Below are 25,162 nucleotides of genomic sequence, written 5' to 3'. Positions count from 1 at the left end.
AGTCTGATATCCTGACAAGTCTGATATTCATATTCAACATCTTTATTGGACACTTGCACCAATATCTCGAGCCCGGGCCTATGACAATATGATTTAAATGAAAAAAGGCGAGGATAGTTTTCGGATAATTCATTTGTTTAGGGATAATTTTATCCAATCCGACGAAAAATATCTAAGGTATTGGAAGAAATGTGATTCGTGAGAATCCAAGTCAAAACAGTTACTATAATTGTTGCCCCTGAAAGAAATATTATTGAATTAAATATAAATATATAATTCCGAAAAAAATTATTTCCTCTTATAATAATTTTTTTCTTGATCCATATGTCCCCCCAAAGGCAGCATGGCCTAAAAGTGCTAATATTTGTTCACTTCTGCCCAGCAAGCAAATATAGGGAAAAGAAAGCCCAAAAGATTTAGTTCATTTCCGCCATTTCTATGCTCACCTCTCGAGCTTTCGCTACACTCATCTTGATTCTGTTTTTACTTTCTCAATTCCTTCGAATTGAATGCTAACGCTTCGTCCAACTCATCTCCTTCGCTTTACTTGTCTTTCTCGTCTCTTCAACCTTCTCATTCCTCCCATTTCATCTCTTTCAGTTCCTACTAAGTCATCTTTCTTTGGCCCCAAACCCCTTCCTTTTTCCTCCTTAAACCCCTACTCCAACATGTCTTCTCGCCCCTCAGCCTTCGATGCTCTCATGTCCGGTGCTCGCCGCTTGGCGGGCAAGAAGAGCCCTTCCTCTGCTTCTTCGCCCGCCAAGAAACGCAAGTCTCCGTCGCCCACACCAAACCCTAATTCTACCAAAACCATCGACGACTCAACTGAAGTCAAACCCGAACCAGAAATCTCCAGTGATGGAATTGAGAAACCCATTAAAGATTCGCCCAAACCCAATTTAGTTGAGACTGAGAAACTCCCGGATTCGAAGAAGACGAAGGCGGCTGGCGGTGTCTCCGAGAGAAATGCGGAGTTGAAGGGGAAAATTGGGTTATTGAAGAAGAAGCCGGCGAATTTTGATCCGAAAATGGTGGCGTGTTGGGAGAAAGGAGAGAGGGTGCCGTTTTTGTTCCTAAGCATGGCGTTTGATTTGATATCGAAGGAGACTGGTCGGATTGTGATAACCGATATTGTTTGTAATATGTTGAGGACTGTTATTGATATCACACCGGATGATTTGGTGGCGACGGTTTACTTGGCAGCAAATAAGATTGCTCCGGCGCATGAGGGGTTAGAGCTGGGCATCGGAGATGCCTCCATTATAAAGGCCATGGCCGAGGCCTGTGGGAGGACTGAACCACAGATCAAGAGTGCGTACAAGGTATAATTTTACTTTCCTCTTTATTTTGGGGCTTGATTAAAGCTTGCTAACATTTGAGATTGCCATTTAATTGTGTTGATTTACCTTTTGACAGCAAAAAGGAGACCTGGGCCTTGTTGCACAAGCTAGTCGTTCATCTCAATCAATGATGCGCAAGCCTGATCCATTAACTGTTGTCAGAGTGTTTGATTCCTTTAGGCTGATTGCTAAGGTTCATCATGTTCTTTCCCAATGTAATTACTTTACTATAGAGGGATGCATTTGGTTCAAGTGAACTCTATAACTTAGTCTTTGATCTTGTCATCCATGGTTGAAATGGCTTTTTAGTTGCCTTGCATTAGATGAATGCTCTGCATGCGCCTATCTTCTTTGAACGTGGAAATCTACTTTGACGTAACAATGGAAATTTTACACCGTTTTGCTGTCGTATATTGTTCACTTGGTATACACAGTACATGCATTAGTAGGTGAATTGCTTCCAATGTTACTATTGCTAATGCACTTATAATTCTTGTGGCCTTCTGCAGTACAGCCTTCCCCAATATGTAGGAAAGTGAATGCATTAATTATTGGTTCTTGTTGGTGTATATTTATTCATTTAATGTTATGGATTTCCCCTTTTTTGGTCTGCCTATACAGGAATCTGGAAAGGATAGTCAGGAAAAGAAAAAGAATCGTATCAAGGCACTTCTTGTTGCTGCAACTGACTGCGAACCACTATTCTTGATTCGTCTGCTTCAGGTTGTAACTAGGAAATAAATTTAGTGCTAGTTTATAGTTTGTTCCTTGATTCTAAGATTTCTCGTGTTCATCCTGCAGACAAAGTTGCGGATTGGATTTTCAGAGCAGACTCTGTTAGCTGCATTAGGACAGGCTGCTGTATAATGAAAAACATTCTAGACCGCCTCCAAACATTCAGTCTCCATTAGAGGAGGTAACTCAATTTTATAGATGCAGAAATTTAACATTATACTTTTCTTGAATCATCAATGTAGTTTATCAGCACAATGCATATGTGTTTTGTAGTTCATTTGTATGAATTGCATTATAAGATTCCAAAAAGTTACTGAAAGTCATTAGGACAGGCTGCTGTATATAGTGAACAGCATTCTAGACCGCCTCCAAACATTCAGTCTCCATTAGAGGAGGTAACTCAAGTTTATAGATGTAGTCTATCAGCACAATCATCACGCGTTTTGTAGTTCATTTGTATGAATTGCATTATAAGATTCCAAAAAGTTAATGAAAGCATGAGGCTTAGATGTACATCAAATGTCATGTCATCAATTTTAGAGGTGAGGAAAACTTGGCTTTATGTGTTCTGATATTTCATCAGTATTCTTGGGAGGTAGGTTAGAGATGAAAGCTGATTAAGATCTTTGTAGACTGATAGTGGTGAAGGGGCAACAGGTATTGGCTGGTGCAACAAGTTGGCATCTATTAAGGCCTTGCACATAGTTGGAATTTTGAAAATTAAGCTTTTGCTGGTCCTGATTTGTACTTTTTACCTTAATTTGCTGCTTACTAGCTTTTTTTTTTGGGGCATAGCTGGGCGTTGAGGATTCACATTTAGGTCTTCCATATTGATCTTAACTAGTGCACTGCTATTTATCTTTGATGGCTCTCATGCAGGCTGCTAAGATTGTCAAACAAGTTTTTTCTATCCTTCCAGTGTATGACAAAGTAGTACCTGCACTTTTGACTGGCGGTGTATGGGATCTTCCAAGGACTTGTAGCTTTACACCGGTGTCCCTGTTGGACCTATGCTAGCAAAACCTACCAAAGGTGTTGCTGAGATTGTAAATAAATTCCAGGATATTGACTTTGTATGTGAATATAAATATGATGGGGAACGTGCACAGGTAACGATTTAAAGTGCTACTTCTTTCTTTTGTTTTTTAGTGCCCATACATGATACATCATGTGGAGAGAAATAATTTCTTTGTGCCTTTTGTAGATTCACTACATGGAGAACGGTTCAGTTGAGATATATAGTCGAAATGCTGAGCGGAACACTGGAAAGTTTCCTGATGTTGTTTCTGTAATTTCTAGGTAGACCTCTATTATTATTATGGTGACTTGTACAGTTGATTTGTGCTATTTATTTCTTGTGCTTGTTGATTAAAGTTTTCTTTGCCTCCCCTCCTGCACCTAAGAAAAGATACTGGCCAAAACTTATCTTGTAGAGGTTCCTTGCAATGCATGTTAAAAAGGCTTCTAATTAATCAAAGCCCAGTTATTACCACCTAAAATTATAATACCTACCATTTAAGTTTGTTGCTTCATATCATATAGTGGTTTGACTGTCCAAAATATATTGGTGGTAAAAAATTGTACTAATGGTCATAACTTAAGTTATAGGTATTTTTCCTTCTATTGTTAAGGTGGTATCTACTAATGCAAGTTTCTTTACTTCTCTTTTGTAAAAAAAAATGATTTGCTGGAATTATCTAAAGAATACCTAATTAAAACTTAATGGCTGGCATTGGCTTATATGTTAAGACTATATATTGGCTTTAGATGTTATGAATCCTGACAAGGCTTGGCAGTCGAGATAACCACACATTAATTATACAATTATAGCCCCTCAAACTCATTTGGGTGCTTGTAGACAATTATAGCATGCTACTTCTGCAATGCTGGTTTAGTTGCTAAAATTTGCTTTCTTGTGTAGATTCAAGAAGTCCTCTGTAAAATCATTTGTTTTGGATTGTGAGCTTGTTGCTTATGATCGAGTTCAAAAGAAAATTTTACCCTTTCAGGTAATGTCTTTAGATTTATTGTGCAATGCTGGTTCTATTTTGTGTACCACTTCATTTGTCTCCAAAATACCATAAATCTATGTATTAGTAGGCGATCCTTCAATAATCAATACACACCATCTTAATATCTGACATAATGACATTTCACTATTATCATATTTCTCTAATGTTTGCATTAGTCTTGTATTGTAAAACTTTACATGTTTTGTCACCGTTAACCATTGATTAATTTCTTTTGGATGTTATGAAAGATGCTTACTGTACTAGACTACTAGTCTGAATCCAGGGTTTCTGAAGGTGGCATTGTTGACGTTATGTTTTCTGATATGCAGATCCTTAGTACAAGAGCACGGAAAAATGTGGTAGCTAGTGAAATCAAAGTGGATGTGTGCATATTTGCTTTTGATGTCTTATATCTTAACGGGCAATCACTTCTTCATGAACAACTTAAAGTTCGTAAAGAGGTATGTGTTATGCTACAACATATATGGTTCTGGAATTTTTGGTAATACATATAATTTTTGTTAGGATTTATGAAGTTCTTTTTCACTACAACAACATATATCTTTTCTAAAGTGTTTATTCATTCGTCTTTATCTTGAATGCCTAAATTTCAGTTGTATTAGTGTTAACAAGAATTCACTATTAAGATTTGTGTTATGCGACAAGGAGACAGAGTTGGGCAGCATGGTCGAGTAATTGATTGGAGTGTTATTTATGTTGAGGAAGAGTTTATCTCGTCCACTGCATATCAGATGCCCTATTCAATTTAATAGTGTCTTCTACTTTTTGTCCTTTGCAGAGGCTTTATGATTCATTTGAGGAAGAGGCTGGATTTTTTCAGTTTGCGACAGCCTTAACATCAAATGATCTTGAGGAGATTCAAAAATTCCTTGATGCAGCTGTTTCTTCAAGGTGTTTGTTTAATTCTTCCCTAAACTTTTAAGCTGGATGCTGGAATGAGCCCAACAAATATTGTAAAAGAAAATCAGGAAAATAATTTTATTTTTTCCCATCAAGTACTTTGGGTTTCTGTGATGCTAATCAGTCTTATTTTTCAGTTGTGAGGGATTAATTATCAAAACATTGGATAGAGATGCTACATATGAGCCATCGAAGCGGTCACTCAACTGGCTAAAATTGAAGAAAGACTACATGGAAACGTAAGGTGTTAGAAATGTTTGGTTCTTGGTGCAAATTACGATCAGGTATTATTTTGTGCGTATGCAACTGTTGATGTTTCTCTATTCCATGCAGTGTCGGAGACACCGTAGATCTAGTACCTATTGCAGCTTTCCACGGCCGAGGGAAACGGACTGGTAATCATTTTTGTTTATATATCATATCCGATGACTGGAGCTTGTATATAGTTTATCTTTTGCCATTTGTTTAATTGATTCATTTGTGTTGACGGTGCAATCCTGTTTATCCTTAGGTATATATGGTGCCTTCCTCTTGGCATGTTATGATGAGACTAATGAAGAGTTCCAGAGCATCTGTAAAATTGGTTAGTGAAATTTGAATTGCTACTTTTTGACATATTGGTTGTTTTTCCAGCTGATGATCCACTGTCCCGCCTTCCCTCTATCTTCTTTCTTTGATGCTCAATAGGTACAGGATTTTCTGAAGCACAGCTTGAAGAATGTTCTTCAAGTCTCCGTTCTAAAGTGATTCCTGAATCAAAGGTTTGTCTCCTGATATTGTCTGTTGTAAGAAAGGAATTTGTGAGCAAATTTATCTTTTTGATAAGCACACAAATTCTGATTTTTTTATTGGTTACAGTCATACTATCGTTGCGAGATAAAGCCAGATGTATGGTTTGAGACTTCAGAGGTAAAGTTGCACTTCTTTGAGTATCTTCTCGTGTTAAAGAATTTGTTAATTGCATGTTCCATGATGACTATGTTCCTGTAGTGGACAAAACTGTTATTTAATGGAAGGAATATGCTTGTATGATGCGTCAAATCAGGTAAGGAATGGTTTGCTCAATTGGTTGGGAAGTTGCAGCTTGCCACAGCTGTAGTTAGGATGGCACTCAAGCCTAGCCCATAGTAGGGTTGGTGGGAAGTGTGCCTTTACTCTCTAATCTGATGGGGCAAAGTACCATTCCTGTGCATGTCGTACGTCATAAACAGTGACAATGAATTATCAGTTTTCTAGATCAGAGTGGTGAACTTTCTCAATTACAGTATTCTTTTGCATGGTGCATGCTTGCAGTATTTGTTATCACAAATTTTACTCCATGTTCTCCGTTCATATTGTCTGCCTATGTACGTGACCTGTAGGGATTTTGTAGTGTGTTTTTCATTGTTCAAGGATTGATTTTTTGTTCCCATTTGAAATAATTATATACTGAATTTGTGGAACTTTAGTAAATGATTTTCTCAGTTCTCATTGTGAACTTGCTACTATTTGTTGAAATCTGGGTTTCTGAATGTTCCTCCATAGAATATATGAACAGTTTTTGTCTCGCATAAAAAATTAAATGGTTTCTGTTGAATCAATTGAGATGATTATTGTTGTACCCTACAAAATTTATAACAGTTTTTAGATCCTAAATGAATTAAGAATTGTGTTCTGAATTTTTTGTCCCTAAATCTATTGTTATAACGACCTAGGTTTGCTAAACCCCCTTTTGCATTCAATAAATCTGATTATATAAGCTTTAGGCTATTGCTATTCTTTTCAGTAGTTCCTTTTTTCTTAAAAAAAAGAAATGTTTCTTGAACTTCTTGCAGGTTTGGGAGGTAAAAGCGGCAGACTTGACCATTAGCCCTGTCTATTCTGCTGCAATTGGGATTGTGGATCCTGCTAAGGTGGGATACAAGTTGTCACAAGTTGAAACCTTTTAGTTTTATTAATTTTTATTTTTATTTTAGTTTATTTCTCAATGTCCTATGTGTATTATTTGATTACTGAATTCTAGGGCTGGGTGACATTATTTTGGATCTTGCAACTGTTTTTTTTCTTTATCAACGTTTTCTCGGTTAATAGAAAATGAACTCATCTAATTCCTTGTTATTATTGCTAAAAGGGTATATCTCTCCGGTTTCCCCGTTTAGTTCGCGTTCGTGAAGATAAGACACCAGAGGAAGCTACATCATCTGAGCAGGTGAAGAACGAAAAAGTTCTGTCAATTTGTTCATATGATTTATGGCAGAGCAACAATATGTGTCTATTTGCATTCTTCACTTATTCTCTTTTTGCTTAATTACTTTTCTTGAATATTTGCAGGTCGCTGAGATGTATAATGCTCAAAAACACAATCAAACAAATAATGAAGACGATGTTGAGGATGATTGAGCAATTCTGATAAGTGTCTCAATATTTTTCCTCCCAAGGTAGGTGAATGCAATAATTTCGTATGTGAAGGGGACTCGTAGTCTCCAGTTTCTAAACCTTGCAATGTAAATACATGTACTCTTCTGCAACCAAGAAGGTTCCTTTTGCTGCATAGGCTAATTCCTTTACCAATTTTCTTGAAATCTAAAGGCTTTCAATATTTTTTAATGCAATTTGCTACCTATATCGAAAAATCATGTTGGAATTGTTGATAAGTTTTTCTTTTGATTTTTGTTTTATCATGTTCATCGTATTAGAGCCTTGGTCTTCCTTTCTAATCTAGAACTATTGGGGGCAAATGTTTATCTTGGGGCCTACTAGTTCTTCTGAGGTTAGATAATGTCTGCTATGTTTTTGGTCTAGCCTGGAATGATTACCCTTTTTGATGGGAATTATCGAAGACTTTAGGCATCAGTCTTGACCAGAAACTAACAGGGTAGAGGTCTAGAGTTAAATATTGTTCTAGACTCTGCAAATGGAGGACCCAGAAACAATGCTCAGTCATACTGCGGTGCCACTTGTTGGAGGTAGGATTGAGTCTTCAGTCAATTGTAACATGCCCAGTGGAGTCGACAATTCACGGGAAAAAAAGAAAAAACGGTTTTTATTTTTCGAATTTTCTGCCTAATTTTTCAATCCAAGTCTTGCATGAACTGAACTTGGATGCAACACACTTTCGTTTTCTGTTAATTTCATGGCCGCTCCTGTTTGTTTTACTGCTTGAATACTACAATATTTCCAGTTTTCTCGTGCTTAATCATGACATAGCTTGGAACAGCAAGGTAGCCCACAAATATTTAACCATGTTCATACTTGAACGAATATGGGTTGTCTTAGGGGAAAAAGCAAGAAAATGAGAACGTGTCATTATCTATTTCACTTTACTTGCGCATTGGGCTTTGACCTTTTTAGGCTTTGCCGAACATTGATGTAATTGGTAAAGGCGAGTCTGCTTAGGGATGCCTATTAGTGTAAGATTTTTATATTGGTGGAAATTCGGTTTGTTTCTTTTAGCGTATTGAATATTACAGATTTAGATATTCTAACGCCATTATTTAAATTTGCTATAATCTTGATAATAAATTTGGATATTCGGATCTTCTGTCCATTTTAGTTTTTAGTTTTCTTGGACGTACTAAATTTGGATATTTAGAAGGTAATTTATTTAATTCAGATTTGGATGGTTGGATTGAGGACACGTTGAAGTAGGCTTGCAGAGTGGAAACTGTATTTTCTTTGAATAAAAATTACTCCGAATGATTGATCCCAAAGCATGCTCTGGATGCCTCAAAATCCATGGCATAGTTAAGGGGATATTAGTTGAGGAGGGGTAGAAACAAGTGGGTTTCAAATTCAGTTGGCTTTAACCAATGAAATGCATGCATTGTCCTAAACGTTTTTCAATGTGAACTTGACTTTGTAACTGCTTCTGCATTGACAAAGCATCATCATGCAAAGAGGCATTTTGATTGGGACTTGAGGTTTCCAACCAATCACAGAGCATGTTTAACCATTTACAAGAATTAGCAAATAAACTGAAATGCTTATTTGACAGACTCAAATGATTTGGATTCAAACCGTCAGAAATTAAAAAAACAAACAAACAAACAAACTTGAATCTGCAATGACTTGAAAACTGGGTGATAATAGCATTAAACAGGGAAACATAAAAGAGTAATATAATCATACGGTAGCAGATTATGATTCGTGCGATCCACTAATCCGACAAGCAAAGCAACCCCTCTTAGACCCTTCCTGGTTGGTTGTTGCCCATTTCAACAACTCCACACCCAATATCTCTGCTTTTATCTCTCATTTCTCAACACAAAGCACAAACCCTAGTAAGAAAATGAAAGCTACAAAGTCATACTAGTAATTTTTACATTCCACAGCAGTCTTGGAGAAAAATCAAGCCCCCCTTTCACATCATGGAGCAAATACAAAAATATGAAGGGAAAATGGGAGTGCATAAGGACAAATATCTTCACCGAAAATCATGGGCAAAATGCCAATCACATGAGATCTCTCTGTAAATCTCTCCAATGGGTGATTAGGAAATTGAATGGTTGCTTCTCTAAGGCGAACCTTCGCACTGAAATGCTAGATCAGTAACCGTACCCTGACAATAAGTTTTAAGCATGGTAAAATACTTTATATGATATTATTATTTTGTTTGTTTTAGCATTTAGCAGTCATTGGAGGACTAATCTCTGGTACTTGGTCTCTGTAGGAGAATCAGAGCCATCAACAAAGAGACTCCTTTTTTCTGTCAACTTTAGCACAGTTGTTGTAACCTTTAGTGCTGATGGAGGAGTCTTGGTGGAGGCGTTGTGGTGGTGAAGGGATGGTGACAGGTGGGATCTCGAAGGAGTCAAGTGGTGGTGGTGGGTGTCTCCATTGAGGCAATGGTCCAGCTAGAAGAAGGGTTTGCAAAAGTGGACCAGCTTTCATCACTGCCTGTAAAAGCTTTCCCTTTTCAGGCAATGGCTTTTTAGGCACTACTAGCTCTATGGCAGCTTGCGGCTGGTCGACAAGAGGGGATGAAACAATGCTTTCCTCACAATCGGATGATGAGAAGCCATTGTTGGACTCGATCCCTCTCCTGGGTTCGTCTTCGATGCTGGAAACTCCAGACAGAGGAGCAGCACCAGCAGCAACTTTCTGTTGGTGAAGCAGTAGTTTGTCGAGGAGAAGTGTTTGGCATTTCTCGTGAGCTTCATCCCTCTCTTTCATGGCCTTGCTTATCAACCCTTTGAGTTCAACTAATTGATCATCTCTCTTTCTAAGCTCCTCCTGAACTACCATTCTCGTTTCTTCTAGCTCCATAGTAGTGTACAAAAGAGAATGCTTAAGCTCTTCCACCGTCTGCGTAGTTTTAAACACCCAATTAACACTGAAAACACATTAAACAGTAATGAGAAAACCCAGAGAAGAAACAAGAAATGGCCATTAAATTACCCTTCCTTGACAAAGATAAGCCCAGCTAAGAGGGGAACCTCTGTGAGTATCCATGCTGTCAGAATTGAATACACTCAAAAAGAAGAGGATTTTCCTATTCGAGTGTTGGAATTAGGGAATAACAGGGGATCAACAGAAGGTGGGGTTTGTGTGTGGTTTCTTCCCTTTCTTATAAATAAGAAAGGAGGCGGTAAACAACAATTTTTTTTCCTTGTCAAAATATACTTTAGTCATTATATTATACTCAACTTTAGAATTTAATCCATGTATTTTGGTTTGACATAGTTTGATCCAATGTTTTTAAAACCAGACCGGACATTGAACCGGTAAAGGTACTGGTTCACTGGTTCAACCGGGTTCAACCGCAGTTGAACCGGATTTTATATAAAATAATAATTTTTTAAATTTTACATAATATTCAAAGCAATATTAATATATATGTAACATTTTTTTTAAGTTTACAATATTAAAAGGTATAAAAATCACAAGTCATAACATATATAAATTAAAAACCATAAAATCAAGTGAAACAAAATGATTCAAATCAACTACAACATAATATTTAAGGTAAAACATATTAAATAATAAATATAATTATATAATTATAATCAAAAATATAAAATTAGGGTTTAAAAAATCATAACAAATGATGTCATTTGGTTTAATTTTTTTTAAAGAAAAAACAATCCCACATGGCTAAGAAACATAGAAGAGCATCTCAAAAGTTTAAAGAGTAAAAATATGAGAACAAAACAATCCCATATGGCTAAGAAACATAGAAGAACATCCCAACTTACTTCTATAAATAATAGAGGTAATTTGACATTCAAAATCATGGAGCCTTTTGGTGAGCACAGAGCGAACTATTCTTTCGCTTCAATTGAGCTCAAATTTTAGGCTTCAATCAAACTTCTAATTTTTTTTGAGTTCAAGCCTTTTCAAGTTCAAGTTTTAATATTATATTTCGAGTTCGAGTTGAACTTGATAATTTTTAGCTCGTGAGTTTTTGAGTCGAGTTGAGCTTACTTTTAAAGTTTTCGAGTTCGAGTCGAGTTCAACAATACTCGAATTTGACTTGGCTCGTTGAACAAACGACGTCGTTTGGTTTAATTGTTTTTTAAAAGAAAAAAAGTGAACTGGTGGTTCAAACTGGTTTTGCTGGTTTTCAGCCGGTTCACCCCGGTTCTACCGGTTTTTAGCCGGTTCATTGCCAGACCGGTTTTGTGAGGTAACCAGACCGGACAGGCCATTGGTTCACGGTTCAACCGGTTGAACCGGTTGGTCCAGTCCGATTTTGATAACCATGGTTTGATCATCCTCCTACTATTAGTAATATATTTAACTTAATAAATTTAATTTATATATTCTAATTTGACATAATTTAATTATTCTACTATTATTGAACCCTTTGAGCGGATTTTGTGATAAAAAAGAATATTGTTTCCTTAGAAGACCTACGTCCCAATAGGAGTTCTTTAGGAGTATATGCGATGTCAATAAATAAAAAAGATTATAAATAAATATTGTTTTGCAATTACTCTAGACTATTAAAAAATATTATACTATTATTAATAACATACTGTAGCAGCTGTCTTTCGAGTGGGCCCGGAATTGGGCTTCGACTTGAAAAAATATTATAGTCACCACCGATCATTTAAAAACAATATTTAGGTTGATCGGACACCATCTTACATGATCTGCGTTTTACCAAAAATATGTCGGATTCTTGAGTTGGTTACAATCAAGGAAGGATTAACACCCTTGAACTGCCCTTTCGGTACTGTTTTAATTTGTCGGTTGTTTTCATCGCGAAAATTAAAAATTAAAATTAAAATTTTAAAACTCGATTTGAATTGCTTACCTTTGATCGATTGAAATTACTACTAAAAAAGTCAAAAATATGTTAGATGGTAAAATAAAAGAAATATCGAATAAAAATTAACTAAATAATAATAAAAAAAAAGAAAAATAAATAAATCAATCAATCAATGAAGGAAATATTAAATTAAAAAATGTTATATATAAAAATGTTAAAAGAAAAATAAAACAAGAGAAGAAAATATTAAAATTTCAGGAAAAAAATAAAATAAAACAATAAAAAATAATAAAATGTAAAAAAATGTAAAAAGAAAAAACAAAATAAAACAAAATGAAATAAAAAAAGGTGGGAAAATAAAAAATAAAACAAAAAATGTTAAATTTGAAAGAAAATAAAAATAAGGGAAAAATATAAAGGGTCAAATTGTAATGAATTGAAATTCATGGATCAAATTAATTCTGAAAAATGAGCTGCAAGAGAAAAATAAAAGGTTAGGGGACTAAATTGTAAAATACAAGTATAATCAAGGATCAAATCAAAATAATTCAAAATTCAAAGGCCAATTTATAACAGGTGACCAAAATGAATTACATTTCAAACTTATAGGGACTGTAGAAATAATTTAAAAATCTTGTATTTACACAAAGGTCCCTCGACTATAAATAACCAAAAAACAAAAAAAAAACATCATTTTTCATCATTCATTAAAAAAAATTCTCAAACCTCAAAAATAACCTCTCAACTCTCCCTCTCCGGCCAAGAGCAGGCCATCGCTCCGACGATGTCCCCACCGTGCCAGCCACCGCCGAAAAAACAATCTAACCCCTTTCGAAAGCCCTCAACCCCAGGAAACCGAAAGCAAAACCCAAATCCCTACAAATCGACGTTGATCTAACTAGAAAGATTCGGGTTTTACCTTCCTTTGAGCGTCTTCTCAGCTTCCCGACAATCTCTGTTCCGACGACGCTTCTCTGTGCTCTTCGCTTTTATTTTCGATTCTTGGCTGATGTTTTTTGTATATAATTACTGTATATGGCTCAGGTTTTTTCTGTGTTGGTTACGTTGCTATATTTTTGCTGATATTCTGCTATTTTTGTTGTGTTGTTTCGTGTTTGGTTGCTCTCTGATCGTTTTTGGTTCCATGTTGATGTCCTTTCATTCGGCTCCGGTGTGGTATTTATATAGCCCCCGATGGGGCTATTTCCGACTTTGGCAGGGTGGTTCCCTTCGTCTGCGATTTGCTCGAGTTTTTTGTTGTTGACCGACTAAACGGGACGGTATAGTCCCGATTTAGCTGGGGATCCATTGCACGGTGATCTTCTCAGTTGGCCGTTGTTCGGCCGATGGGTTTCTGCTGAGATCCTTTTTTGGCCGTTGGATTGGGTCAGATCCAACGATTCAGATTTGGCTGCAGCGTGATGGTATCTTAGGGTTTAACAAACCATAGTCTCCTGATTATTATCCTCTTATGATCTAAATGTATGACCTTTGTGCGGCGCCTTTTGCTTAGAGTTAAAACCCTAATCTGGGTTAGACTGTTCGGGTTGTCTGGGTATTCGGGCTTTACTCGTCCTTGACTTGCTGGGTCAGGCATGCCCTGACTTGGACCCTTATTGGACCTAAAAATAAATAAAAAAAAAAAAAAAAAACAACATAAAAATAAAAAATAAACAACAAATAATATAATATATACTATATTTCAAAAATATTTCCAAAACTCTATAATATTATTTTTTCAAAAATATTTTAAAACTATTATATAGAATATATATATATATATAATATATATTAAAATGTTTTCAAAAAATGTTTCAAAACTATATATTATATAGTTTTCAAAATGTTCAAACTATATATATATAAGTTTTCAAAATGTTTCAAAAACTATATTATATAAGTTTTCAAAATGTTTTCAAAAGCTATATATTATATATTCAAATTTTCAAAAGCTATATATTATATATTTTCAAATGTTTTCAAAAACTATATTATATATATTCAAAAAACTATTTAAAAAAAAAACTATACGATATTATTATATAATAAAGGCTATGGACGAAAAGTGTCTACATATACTTTAATCTAAACTACTAATTTGTTAAAATTTTCATTTATTACTAATATAAGTGTTATAAATATTCAAAACATAAACTCTATTAAAAAAACTATTTAATAATTAAAAGTATAGAAATTTGGGATCAATTACTGAACTTTTTTTTTTAAAAAATTCAATGGGATAACAAAGTTTTTAATAGTTAATGATTTGGATTAATTAAGGAAAATCTACAACTAGATGAACATGAGCTCCACTAATGGAGCACTGTTGATCATTATTAATTTAATTTATAAAATTTAAAATTTTAAATGACTCAACACATAATCATTAAAATTTAAAGGTAAATATTTAAAATAAAATATTAATTACATTATTTTCCTTTTTTTAAATTTTTTAAAATAATCTTTTAAAGGTAATTATAATTTTTGGCTTAGTACGAAATAAGTGCTCAAACTATAATTTGAAAAACGTTAGTGCCTAAAGAATTTTTCGCTAAAAATAATGTTTCTTAGTTTATTTTTAGGTGCATACCATTATATATTTCTTTTATTTTGTATAAATAATATTAAAAGAAAAAAGAAAAATTTAATTTATTTATAAAATCCAAAGTTTAAAAATCACAAAATAAAACCTTGTTGGGTTCACTGGAGCTTCGAAGCTTCCTTCATGACAAACGACGACGCTATTCAACGAGAGGATGGTTGGGGTTTTCCGGTGTGAGACAATGCTCTCACTAGTGTAAGTGGAGATGGTCATGGCTGGTCGAAGAAGGGTTCGACGGTGACGGACACAAATAGTTTCTTATTGTTTTGAGACAAACGACGATCAATTTGGGTAAATTGTTGGTAGGGATCGCGATGCCCCGACGAAGCTGTTGCTGCTGGTAGTGTACGCCATTAGCTACTGCTGTTGGTGGCATCAGAGAAAGGGGATGGGAGAAGAGAGAATGGAGGGGATGGGGGTGCGGGATTTATTTTAAAAAAGGTTTTTAAAAATATATTTATTTTTAATAAAAATATTTTTATTTTTTACTTTTTAAATAAATTTTTTAAATCACTAGAATGTGACACGTGTCCCTACGGTTAACGTCCAGGTACCTAAAAGTGTAATTTTGAAAACATTACACTTATTTTTAGCAAAAAAATCTTTAGACACTAAAACGTTTTTCGAGACATAGTTTGAGCACTTATTTTTGCATTAAGCCTAAATATTTTTTTCTTGTTAAAGAATATTATGGAGACAATGTAATTAATATTTTATTTTAAATAATTTACCTTTAAATTTTAACTAATTTATAATTCGTTGAGTATTTTAGAATTTTAAATTTTTATAAATTAAATTAATGATGTTCAACAATGCTCATCATTAGTGGTATTATTGTACTCGTCGAATGTGGTAGACTAATCCCTAATAATATTATAAAATAATAAAAATAAAATTATATTAAATAAATATATATACGTACTTATCATAATCTTATAATCGTTTGTGAAATTATTTATTTATTTTTGTGTGCGTATCTTTCACTCGCTCTCTTGTTTCTTTCTTTCTGGTTGGACAAAAGCAGAGGATGCCAAAACTATATATCCTCACTTTTTATATATCCTCTCTTCCAATGCGATGCATTTTGGTTGCTCTTTCACTCAATCTTTTCACTTTTTATATTCAGTCCAAACCATGCCATGCATGCATATGCATCAACATCCAACATCAGTGGTTCTTATCTTAAACCATGCATGCACCATGCACCGTATAAATCCATGAAACATTCAATGCCAACATCAACAACTTGCGTTATAATAGCGCCAATAGTAACATAAGAAAATTCAACTTGGAATATATCTCACCTTCATAATAAAAAAAAAACAATATTGTAAGAAATAAGCTGTCGAATTTTACATTTTTTATTATCTTGCCTTCCTCGAAGAGACTTTGTCTTGCCTTCACACGAATATAAATTAATAACCAAGGGGTATACATTTTGTGCCTTGCTTGCTAACTGGAAAAACATTTTAGGTTAGAAGTGAATTTATAAAATTCTAAATGACAGGGAACTAAACGTTGTAATTGTCAAACAATAATTCTTTTTTTTTCAAATATATATTGGAAAAACAATATAGAGAAGTAGGGTCAAACCGTAGGGACTAAGGAGTTTCCAATGCTGAATTGTCTTGATCTTCGTTTAACGATAAAGAAAGGAGGTTTTGAAATAATAAAAAAAATGAAAATACAAATGGTGAAAATAAACAAGAGTAAATTTTGAAAGAGTTTAATAAGATGAAATATTCTCAAGCTTGCTTTGCCTCAATTCTAATTGATCATTGAAAGGATTTACTTATAGATACATGCCAGTTACAGTCTCCAAGGCCCAATCCTTGTAACTTACTTTTTTCTCCGGTAAATCGATATTATCAAGTATATCTCTGGAATTTAGTCCTTACTAGACTAACCACGACTATCATCTTTAGTACCAATACAACTTTAACCGTTGGAAAATCCTGAATTAGGTTATGATGTCTCAATGAGAATCGAACCCGAACTCAGTTCACCTTAGTAGACTGTCGCTAAGTTTATTTATAGGAAGTCGAATTAGGACCAACCGATTCTTCCTTCCAACAGTAAATCATAACAACATTCAAACCAACGTGCACTTTTTAAAAATTAATGTAACCCCCCAGACCGATGCAGAGGATCCGATCCGATCCGGGAAGTCACATTAGGGCCATCGGAGTGATTCACTATAAAAATAGCGGAAAATTTAAAACTTTTATTGAAAAATGTAACTTATAAAATCAGTTGTCACTATTTAAAAATAAAACATATTTCTAGACTCGTATATAAATCAAAATACAATTACATGGCCCCTAATCACATGTACCATTCTCTGCAACAACGCCGGAAAAACTCCCTTACTGAAGTCGATAGATGCACTGATACAATTCTTTTAACCTGAAAAGGTGAGTAATAGAGTGAGCTTCAAAAAGCTCAGTAATATAGAACTACCAGATGATGCTGAAGAACGTGCAGATACAGATAAACATACATATCCTTATTATTTCCAAACATTTATAGATTTTTATGCTGAGCAGAGATCCTACTGATATTTCAGATGGTAACGGACAATGAGCTTTTAGTTCAGACAAATATTTCGGATGACTGAGTTCAGGAGATCAGAATAGGTTATCTAGTGTGTTCCTAAAAAGCATGTAACTTTTCAGATCTTTTTAAAACATATATTTATATACCCCCATCCCAACACATCATAATGTGTAGGTTCCCCAGAACCATACACCCAACCCAACACATCATATAAGGCCCTGAGCACAAAGCCGAGGAACCTACGAAACTTCTTCCTTCAACAATACCCCCCAATTAAAACATTTTCTGTCCGTAAATGGATATATCAAAAATCAAAACATAAATCAGGTCAAGTATCATATCAGAAATCAGGTCAAGCAACAGATCAGAATCCAAGTCAAGTATCAGATCAGAATCCATGTCAGATATCAGAATCCATGTCAAGTATAAGATCAAAATTCAAATCGAAAATCAGATAAAATATTCATGTGAGTAGGGAACACACCAAAGTTTACAGGTATTATTTAGAGGTACTGTATCAGGCAGAGAAACACAATTATTCAGTATGTCGATAGAATGTTGGAATTTAGAATCACTATTGGAAGAGTTCATTAACTGACAGAATCATCAGTTATTCAGAATGTGAATTATCAGGATATTATCTTATTCGGACAGTTTTCAGAAGCTGTACGTAATCAAGGGGTATTCAGAATCCTATACATCCATGTCAATTGATCGGATAATCGAACAACTTGAGAACAAAGATTCAGAACCTTAACAATCTATGTCGACTGGTCAATTCATTTTCCTTCTAAGGTATTCACTCTTTAATACCACAAATTCTTGTCCGTAGACCATTTTCGGAATCATCGCTGAATAAATCTTCCAATGTCTTTATTTCATTTCCACGTTTCCACAATATCATGGAATGCTGACGTACTTGATTAATTTGTTCATAACCCATTGTAATTGTACACTACGTAAACTCATCAGAGTTTCCAGACTTATCCAAATCACTTATTAAATCCTCAATCATTGAGGTTACCTAGTTCATTTAGCAGTCATGTCCATTCCAGTTACTTCAGGATTTTCCAGAGTAATTCAAACGTTCCTGAATTTCAGATACATGTTGTACTTCCATTCCATTCAATTTCATCTTCGTGGTTGATTTGTCGAACAAACGTCCAATTCTTAGTATTGAATACGATCTAGAGCTGAGCTGAGCTGAATATTTCCAAAATTTATCATCGAGCCAAACTTGAGAAGACGAATACATGTTCCAGTAATATCTATGCCATTCAGGTATTTATATAGCTTTAGGGTTGATATACTCACTTAAACTGTTTTCCATTACCTTTAAAGGTAGTCCAATACCTATGCTTACTTGGATTCCTTAATTAATCCAAGACATTTACTTAATATAGGCTATAAGGGTATTTTGGTCATTTTGGTTTTCAGTTTTATTCCAATCATAACAGAGCTCAAGGATATCCCATCATTCTTGAACTTGGTGATATTCTTGGGTCATTTCCATTACAGGGGTAATTTGGTTATTTTACAGATCCACGGTATTTCAATCTTTTTCCTCCATCCAGTCTTATTATTTAATTCCAATTTATCATTTATTCCAGTCCGTTCGAACAATTCTGATAAAAGAGGCCCCTTTGATAAATTGTTCTTCAGGTATTTACTCATAACTCGGATATTTTCGGGTCAAGTGCCTTCTCGGATTTTACAAACGCAATATTATGAATTTTTCTTTACAAAGACAGAATATTAATAATTAACTTTGTACTTAATCGAGTTAAGTACAAATCCTCAAAGTGCTTTCTCCTTCAGGGTCAACTCTGACTATTTTACCTCTCAAGGGCATTTTCGTAATTTCTTAACCATATAATTTCGATATTAGCTCTTAACGAAAATAATATAATATAGAGATCCTATGATTAATTGCTTCCTCGAACATTATTTGATCTTGAAATGATTCCTTAAAAGACTTCTAGTATCTAGTATAAACCTTCTTGGGGTTAAAAATCGGTTATCCATAATTTCCAAGTAAAACTAACATTTCTTATGCACATCAATAGTTTTAGCAGATCAATAATTCTTTTCAGATTTATTAATCCACTTCCAGGGACAATTCTTATCTTTTTCCAATATAAGGGTAATTTCGTAATTTTACCTAATCGAAATATTCTCATAATTTATCATCTAAGTACCTTTAATGAGATAAATTATAATCTACATATCCATGGTTGATTCTTTTATCACTTAATTCAAGAACTTGTAATTTAATTCCAACTGTCCTCCAATTTCTTATAATAGTAATATGAGCCATATTCAGTTACCTACTTTCTACCGTATTTGTATCTAGTGTAGATCTTCATTAATTATACATACGAGACCAAACATTTCCATTCATGCATTTACCAATACCAATATGTTCTATAAAGCATAAAGAGGTAGTAAAGTATTACCTCGATTTCCGTGAAATACTGATCGACCATAAAAAATCTCATTCGAACGCCTTTGATCTTCAATTCAACTTCCAATAATTTCTCAGATACATATCAACATAAATTATATCAGAAACGGAGCTTAATTGCGATAAACGGATCGAATCTGGTGATAAATCAGTGAAAAATAGCTTATCGGGTTCGAATTTAGCGAAACAGACTTCGGATTCATATTTAGGACGTCAAAAGTACAAAATATGACTTTTCAGAAATTTGGAATTTTCGGTCAAAATCAAAGTCAACGGGTTTGACCGGAAATTTTGAGGCTTTCAGGTTCGAATTTCGAAAAACGGACAGCAGAATTGGATTTGGAACGTCGAAAAATGTCAGGATAGGTATACTCGGTCAAAGTCAAAGGTCGTTTAATGCCCGGTCAAAACCAGTCAAAGTTTTGGTCAACAATGGTCAACACCGGTCAACGGTCAACGGTCAACGAGTCAACGGGTAGGGTTATGACCGGTCAAACCGATCAACTATGCACCAAAACCGGTCAAACCGGTCATTTTTCCTTCCCCAAGCGCAGTGGCGGCGCGTGAACAATGCCCTGATATCAAAAAATTCCCGAAAAAATTCCTAAAAATTATTTTAAGCGATTTCGAGATACTTACAAAGCTCGGTTCAATTTTTTGAACGGCGGAGAGCTCGATTTCAACGAATCGGAAACTTTAACCGTTTCACCTCCACATGCGCCGCTGCCACCGGAGAAAAGGGAGGACACCGGTGGATTCGAAACGGCACAAGGAACACGATGGTGCGGGAGGTGTCGTAAATGGATGACCCGATCGTCGTTAATCGATGAAAAACCAACTAAAACCGAGTTATTACCGACGATACTTCCGACTGAAATTCACGACGAACGATGATGATTCACGACGAAAGGTTTGAGGGGTTTTGTTCCTCGGTTGACAACGAACACGATGGTGGTTTCGGCTTGTTAATCGAAGGTCGGACGGCGAGTAAATCGGAGTTGAAAGTTGGTTGAACGGAGAGGGAAAATCTGGAAAATTTTCCAGAAAACATACGAGAATGGGGGATTTATAATTCAACTCATAATAAAAATGGGTAAACCATGAGTTTAGTCATTGAACTTCCTACACTTCTTAAAACGGTCTACCAACTTTGAAATGTTACAATTTAATCCCCAATTCCTTCCAAAAATACCAATTAAATTCACCACTTTATAATTTCTTAAATTTAGCCCCTAAATGGGGTGTTACAATTCTCCCCTCTTTAAAAGAATTTCGTCCTCGAAATTCATTCATGTCACATAATTATAGAAATGAAACTTCCATAAACTCTTCCATATCTTCGAGTAGATTTTATAGAAATACGGATTCTCCAATAATCCTTAACCAGTTCAGTGTACATTCTTATCAGAACTTTTTATTATTTCAATAAAAGAATCCGAAAAAAATGACCTTGAGTAATCAATTCAATCTTTGTCATAAGAATAGGCTCATTGAGCAGTAGCATATCCCTATTTCATTTCTGGAGTCGGGTCAAATTTCTCAGATGAGTACCTCTCATATGCCTCGTGTGGTACTTACAACGTTTAGACAGATGTTACTGGTTTTCCTTTTGTAAAAATATAGCCTTAACGGATAAAACTTTGGTCTACTCGTTACGATAAGGACTCAGCCCTGGGGTTCCAGCTCAGAGAGGTACGATTGCAGTCTAGGGGCATGTACGGATCAGACATATTTTGACATTCGACCGGCCGGTCTATCTTGAAAAATTTTGACTCAAACCATGGCTCTGATACCACTAAATGTTACCCCCTAGACCGATGCGAAGGATCCGATCCGATCCGGGAAGTCACATTAGGGCCACCGGAGTGACCCACTGTAAAAATAGCGAAAAATTTAAAACTTTTATTGAAAAATGTAACTTATAAAATCAGTTGTAACTATTTAAAAATAACAGATTTCCAGACTCGTATATAAATCAAAATACAATTATATGCCCCTAATCACATGTACCATTCTCTGCAACAACGCCGGAAAAACTCCCTTATTGAAGTCGATAGATATATTGGTACAATTCTTTTAACCTGAAAAGGTGAGTAATAGAGTGAGCTTCGAAAAGTTCAGTAATACAGAACTACCAGATGATGCTGAAGAACGTGCAGATACAGATAAACATACATATCCTTATTATTTCCGAACATTTATAGATTTTATGCTGCAGAGATCCTACTGATATTTCAGATGGTAACGGACAATGAGCTTTCAGTTCAGACAAATATTTCGGATGACTGAGTTCAGGAGATCAGAATAGGTTATCTAGTGTTTCCCAAAAGCATGTAACTTTTCAGATCTTTTTAAAACATATATTATACCCCCATCCCACATCATAATGTGTAGGTTCCCCAGAACTATACACCCCAACCCAACACATCATATAAGGCCCTGAGCACAAAGCCGAGGAACCTATGAAACTTCTTCCTTCAACAATACCCCCCCAATTAAAATTTTCTGTCCGTAAATGGATATATCAAAAAAACATAAATCAGGTCAAGTATCATATCAGAAATCAGGTCAAGTAACAGATCAGAATCCAAGTCAAGTATCAGATCAGAATCCATGTCGATATCAGATCAGAATCCATGGCAAGTATCATCAGAATTCAAATCGAAAATCAGATAAATATTCATGTGAGTAGGGAACACACCAGAGTTTACAAGTATTATTTAGAGGTACTGTATCAGGCAGAAAACACTTCAGTATGTCGATAGAATGTTGGAATTTAGAATCACTATTAGAGAGTTCATTAACTGACAGAATCATCAGTTATTTAGAATGTGAATTATCAGGATATTATCTTATTCGGACAGTTTTCAGAAATTGTACGTAATCAGAAGGGTATTCAAAATCCTATACATCTATGTCAATTGATCGGATAATCGAACAACTTGAGAACAAAGATTCAGAACCTTAACAATCTATGTCGACTGGTCAATTCATTTTCCTTCTAAGGTATTTACTCTTTAATACCACAAATTCTTGTCTGTAGACCATTTTCGGAATCATCGCTGAATAAATCTTCCAATGTCTTTATTTCATTTCCACGTTTCCACAATATCATGGAATGCTGACGTACTTGATTAATTTGTTCATAACCCATTGTAATTGTACACTACGTAAACTCATCAGAGTTTCCAGACTTATCCAAATCACTTATTAAATCCTCAGTCATTGAGGTTACCTAGCTCATTTAGCAGTCATGTCCATTCCAGTTACTTCAGGATTTTCTAGAGTAATTCAAACGTTCCTGAATTTCAGATACATGTTGTACTTCCATTCCATTCAATTTGGTCTTCGTGGTTGATTTGTCGAACAAACGTCCAATTCTTAGTATTGAATACGATCTAGAGCTGAGTTGAGCTGAATACTTCCAAAATTTATTATCGAGCCAAACTTGAGAAGACGAATACATGTTCCAGTAATATCTATGCCATTCAGGTATTGACATAGCTTTAGGGTTGATCTACTCACTTAATATGCTTTCCATTACCTTTAAAGGTAGTCCAATACCTATGCTTACTTGGATTCCTTAATTAATCCAAGACATTTACTTAATATAGGCCATAAGGGTATTTTGGTCATTTTGGTTTTCAGTTTTATTCCAATCATAACAGAGCTCAAGGATGTCCCATCATTCCTGAGCTTGGTGATATTCTTGGGTCATTTTCATTACAGGGGAAATTTGGTTATTTTACAGATCCACGGTATTTCAATCTTTTTCCTCCATCCGGTCTTATTATTTAATTCCAATTTATCATCTATTCCAGTCCGTTCGAATAATTCTGATAAAAGAGCACCCTCCGATAAATTGTTCTTCAGGTATTTACTCATAACTCGAATATTTTCAGGTCAAGTGCCTTCTCGGATTTTACAAATGCAATATTATGATTTTTTCTTTACAAAGACAGAATATTAATAATTAACTTTGTAATTAATCGAGTTAAGTACAAATCCTCAAAGTGCTTTCTCCTTCAGGGTCAACTCTGACTATTTTACCTCTCAAGGGCATTTTTGTAATTTCTTAACCAGATAATTTCGATATTAGCTCTTAACGAAAATAATATAATATAGAGATCCTATGATTAATTGTTTCCTCGAACATTCTTTGATCTTGAAATGATTCCTTAAAAGACTTTTAGTATCTAGTATAAACCTTCTTGGGGTTAAAAATCGTTATCCATAATTTCCAAGTAAAACTAATTTCTTATGCATCAATAGTTTTAGCAGATCAATAATTCTTTTCAGATTTATTAATCCACTTCCAGGGACAATTCTTGTCATTTTCCAACATAAGGGTAATTTCGTAATTTTATCTAATCGAAATATTCTCATAATTTATCATCTAAGTACCTTTAATGAGATAAATTATAATCTACATATCCATGGTTGATTCTTTTATCACTTAATTCAAGAACTTGTAATTTAATTCCAACTGTCCTCCAATTTCTTATAATAGTAATATGAGCCATATTCAGTTACCTACTTTCTACCGTATTTGTATCTAGTGTAGATCTTCATTAATTATACATACGAGACCAAACATTTCCATTCATATATTTACGAATACCAATATGTTTTATAAAGCATAAAGAGGTAGTAAAGTATTACCTCGATTTCCGTGCAATACTGATCGACCATAAAAATCCCATTCGAACGCCTTTGATCTTCAATTCAACTTCCAATAATTTCTCAGGTACATATCAACATAAATTATATCAGAAACGGAGCTTAATTGCGATAAAAGGATCGAATCGGGTGATAAATCAGTGAAAAACAGCTTACCGGGTTCGAATTTGGCGAAACGGACTTCGGATTTGGATTCAGGACGTCGAAAGTATAAAATATGACTTTTTAGAAATTTGGAATTTTCGGTCAAAATCAAAGTCAACGGGTTTGAACGGCAATTTCGAGGCCTTCGGGTTCGAATTTAGAAAAACGGACAGCGGAATTGGATTTGGAACGTCGAAAAATGTCAGGATAGGTATACTCGGTCAAAGTCAAAGGTTGTTTAATGCCCGGTCAAAGGCAGTCAAAGTTTTGGTCAACAGTGGTCAACGACGGTCAACGGTCAACGGGTCAACAGGTCGGGTCAACGGGTCAGGTCGGGTCAATGGGTCGGGTCGGGTTATGACCGGTCAAACCGGTTAACTATGCACCAAAACCGGTTAAACCGGTCATTTTTCCTTCCCCACTCGCAGTGGCGGCGCGTGGGGGCGCGTGAACAGTGCCCTGATATCGGAAAATTCCCGGAAAAATTCCTTTAAATTATTTTAAGCGATTTCGAGA

At 34.9% G+C, this 25,162-nt stretch overlaps 1 protein-coding gene and 1 pseudogene across 1 annotated transcript; one reads left to right on the top strand and one right to left on the bottom strand.

Moving 5' to 3' along the window:
• Positions 1–424: 424 nt before the first annotated feature.
• On the top strand, positions 425–7,535 carry LOC120114551 (annotated as a pseudogene).
• Positions 7,536–9,293: 1,758 nt separating this feature from the next.
• Positions 9,294–10,517, bottom strand: LOC120114514. Its single transcript, XM_039135398.1, has 2 exons — positions 10,385–10,517; positions 9,294–10,291 (listed from the first exon to the last, which is right to left on the bottom strand). The coding sequence occupies exons 1-2, from the start codon at positions 10,436–10,438 to the stop codon at positions 9,671–9,673; spliced, it is 675 nt and encodes a 224-aa protein (XP_038991329.1). The 5' UTR covers positions 10,439–10,517; the 3' UTR covers positions 9,294–9,670.
• Between the last annotated feature and the right edge of the window lie 14,645 nt (positions 10,518–25,162).

Source organism: Hibiscus syriacus, unplaced genomic scaffold, assembly GCF_006381635.1.
Source record: "Hibiscus syriacus cultivar Baekdansim isolate YM2019G1 unplaced genomic scaffold, ASM638163v2 tig00110234_pilon, whole genome shotgun sequence".
In the NCBI taxonomy this organism is placed as follows: Eukaryota; Viridiplantae; Streptophyta; class Magnoliopsida; order Malvales; family Malvaceae; genus Hibiscus; species Hibiscus syriacus.
The sequence above is the reverse complement of the archived record's forward strand: the minus strand, read 5'-3'. Positions and strand labels throughout refer to the sequence as shown.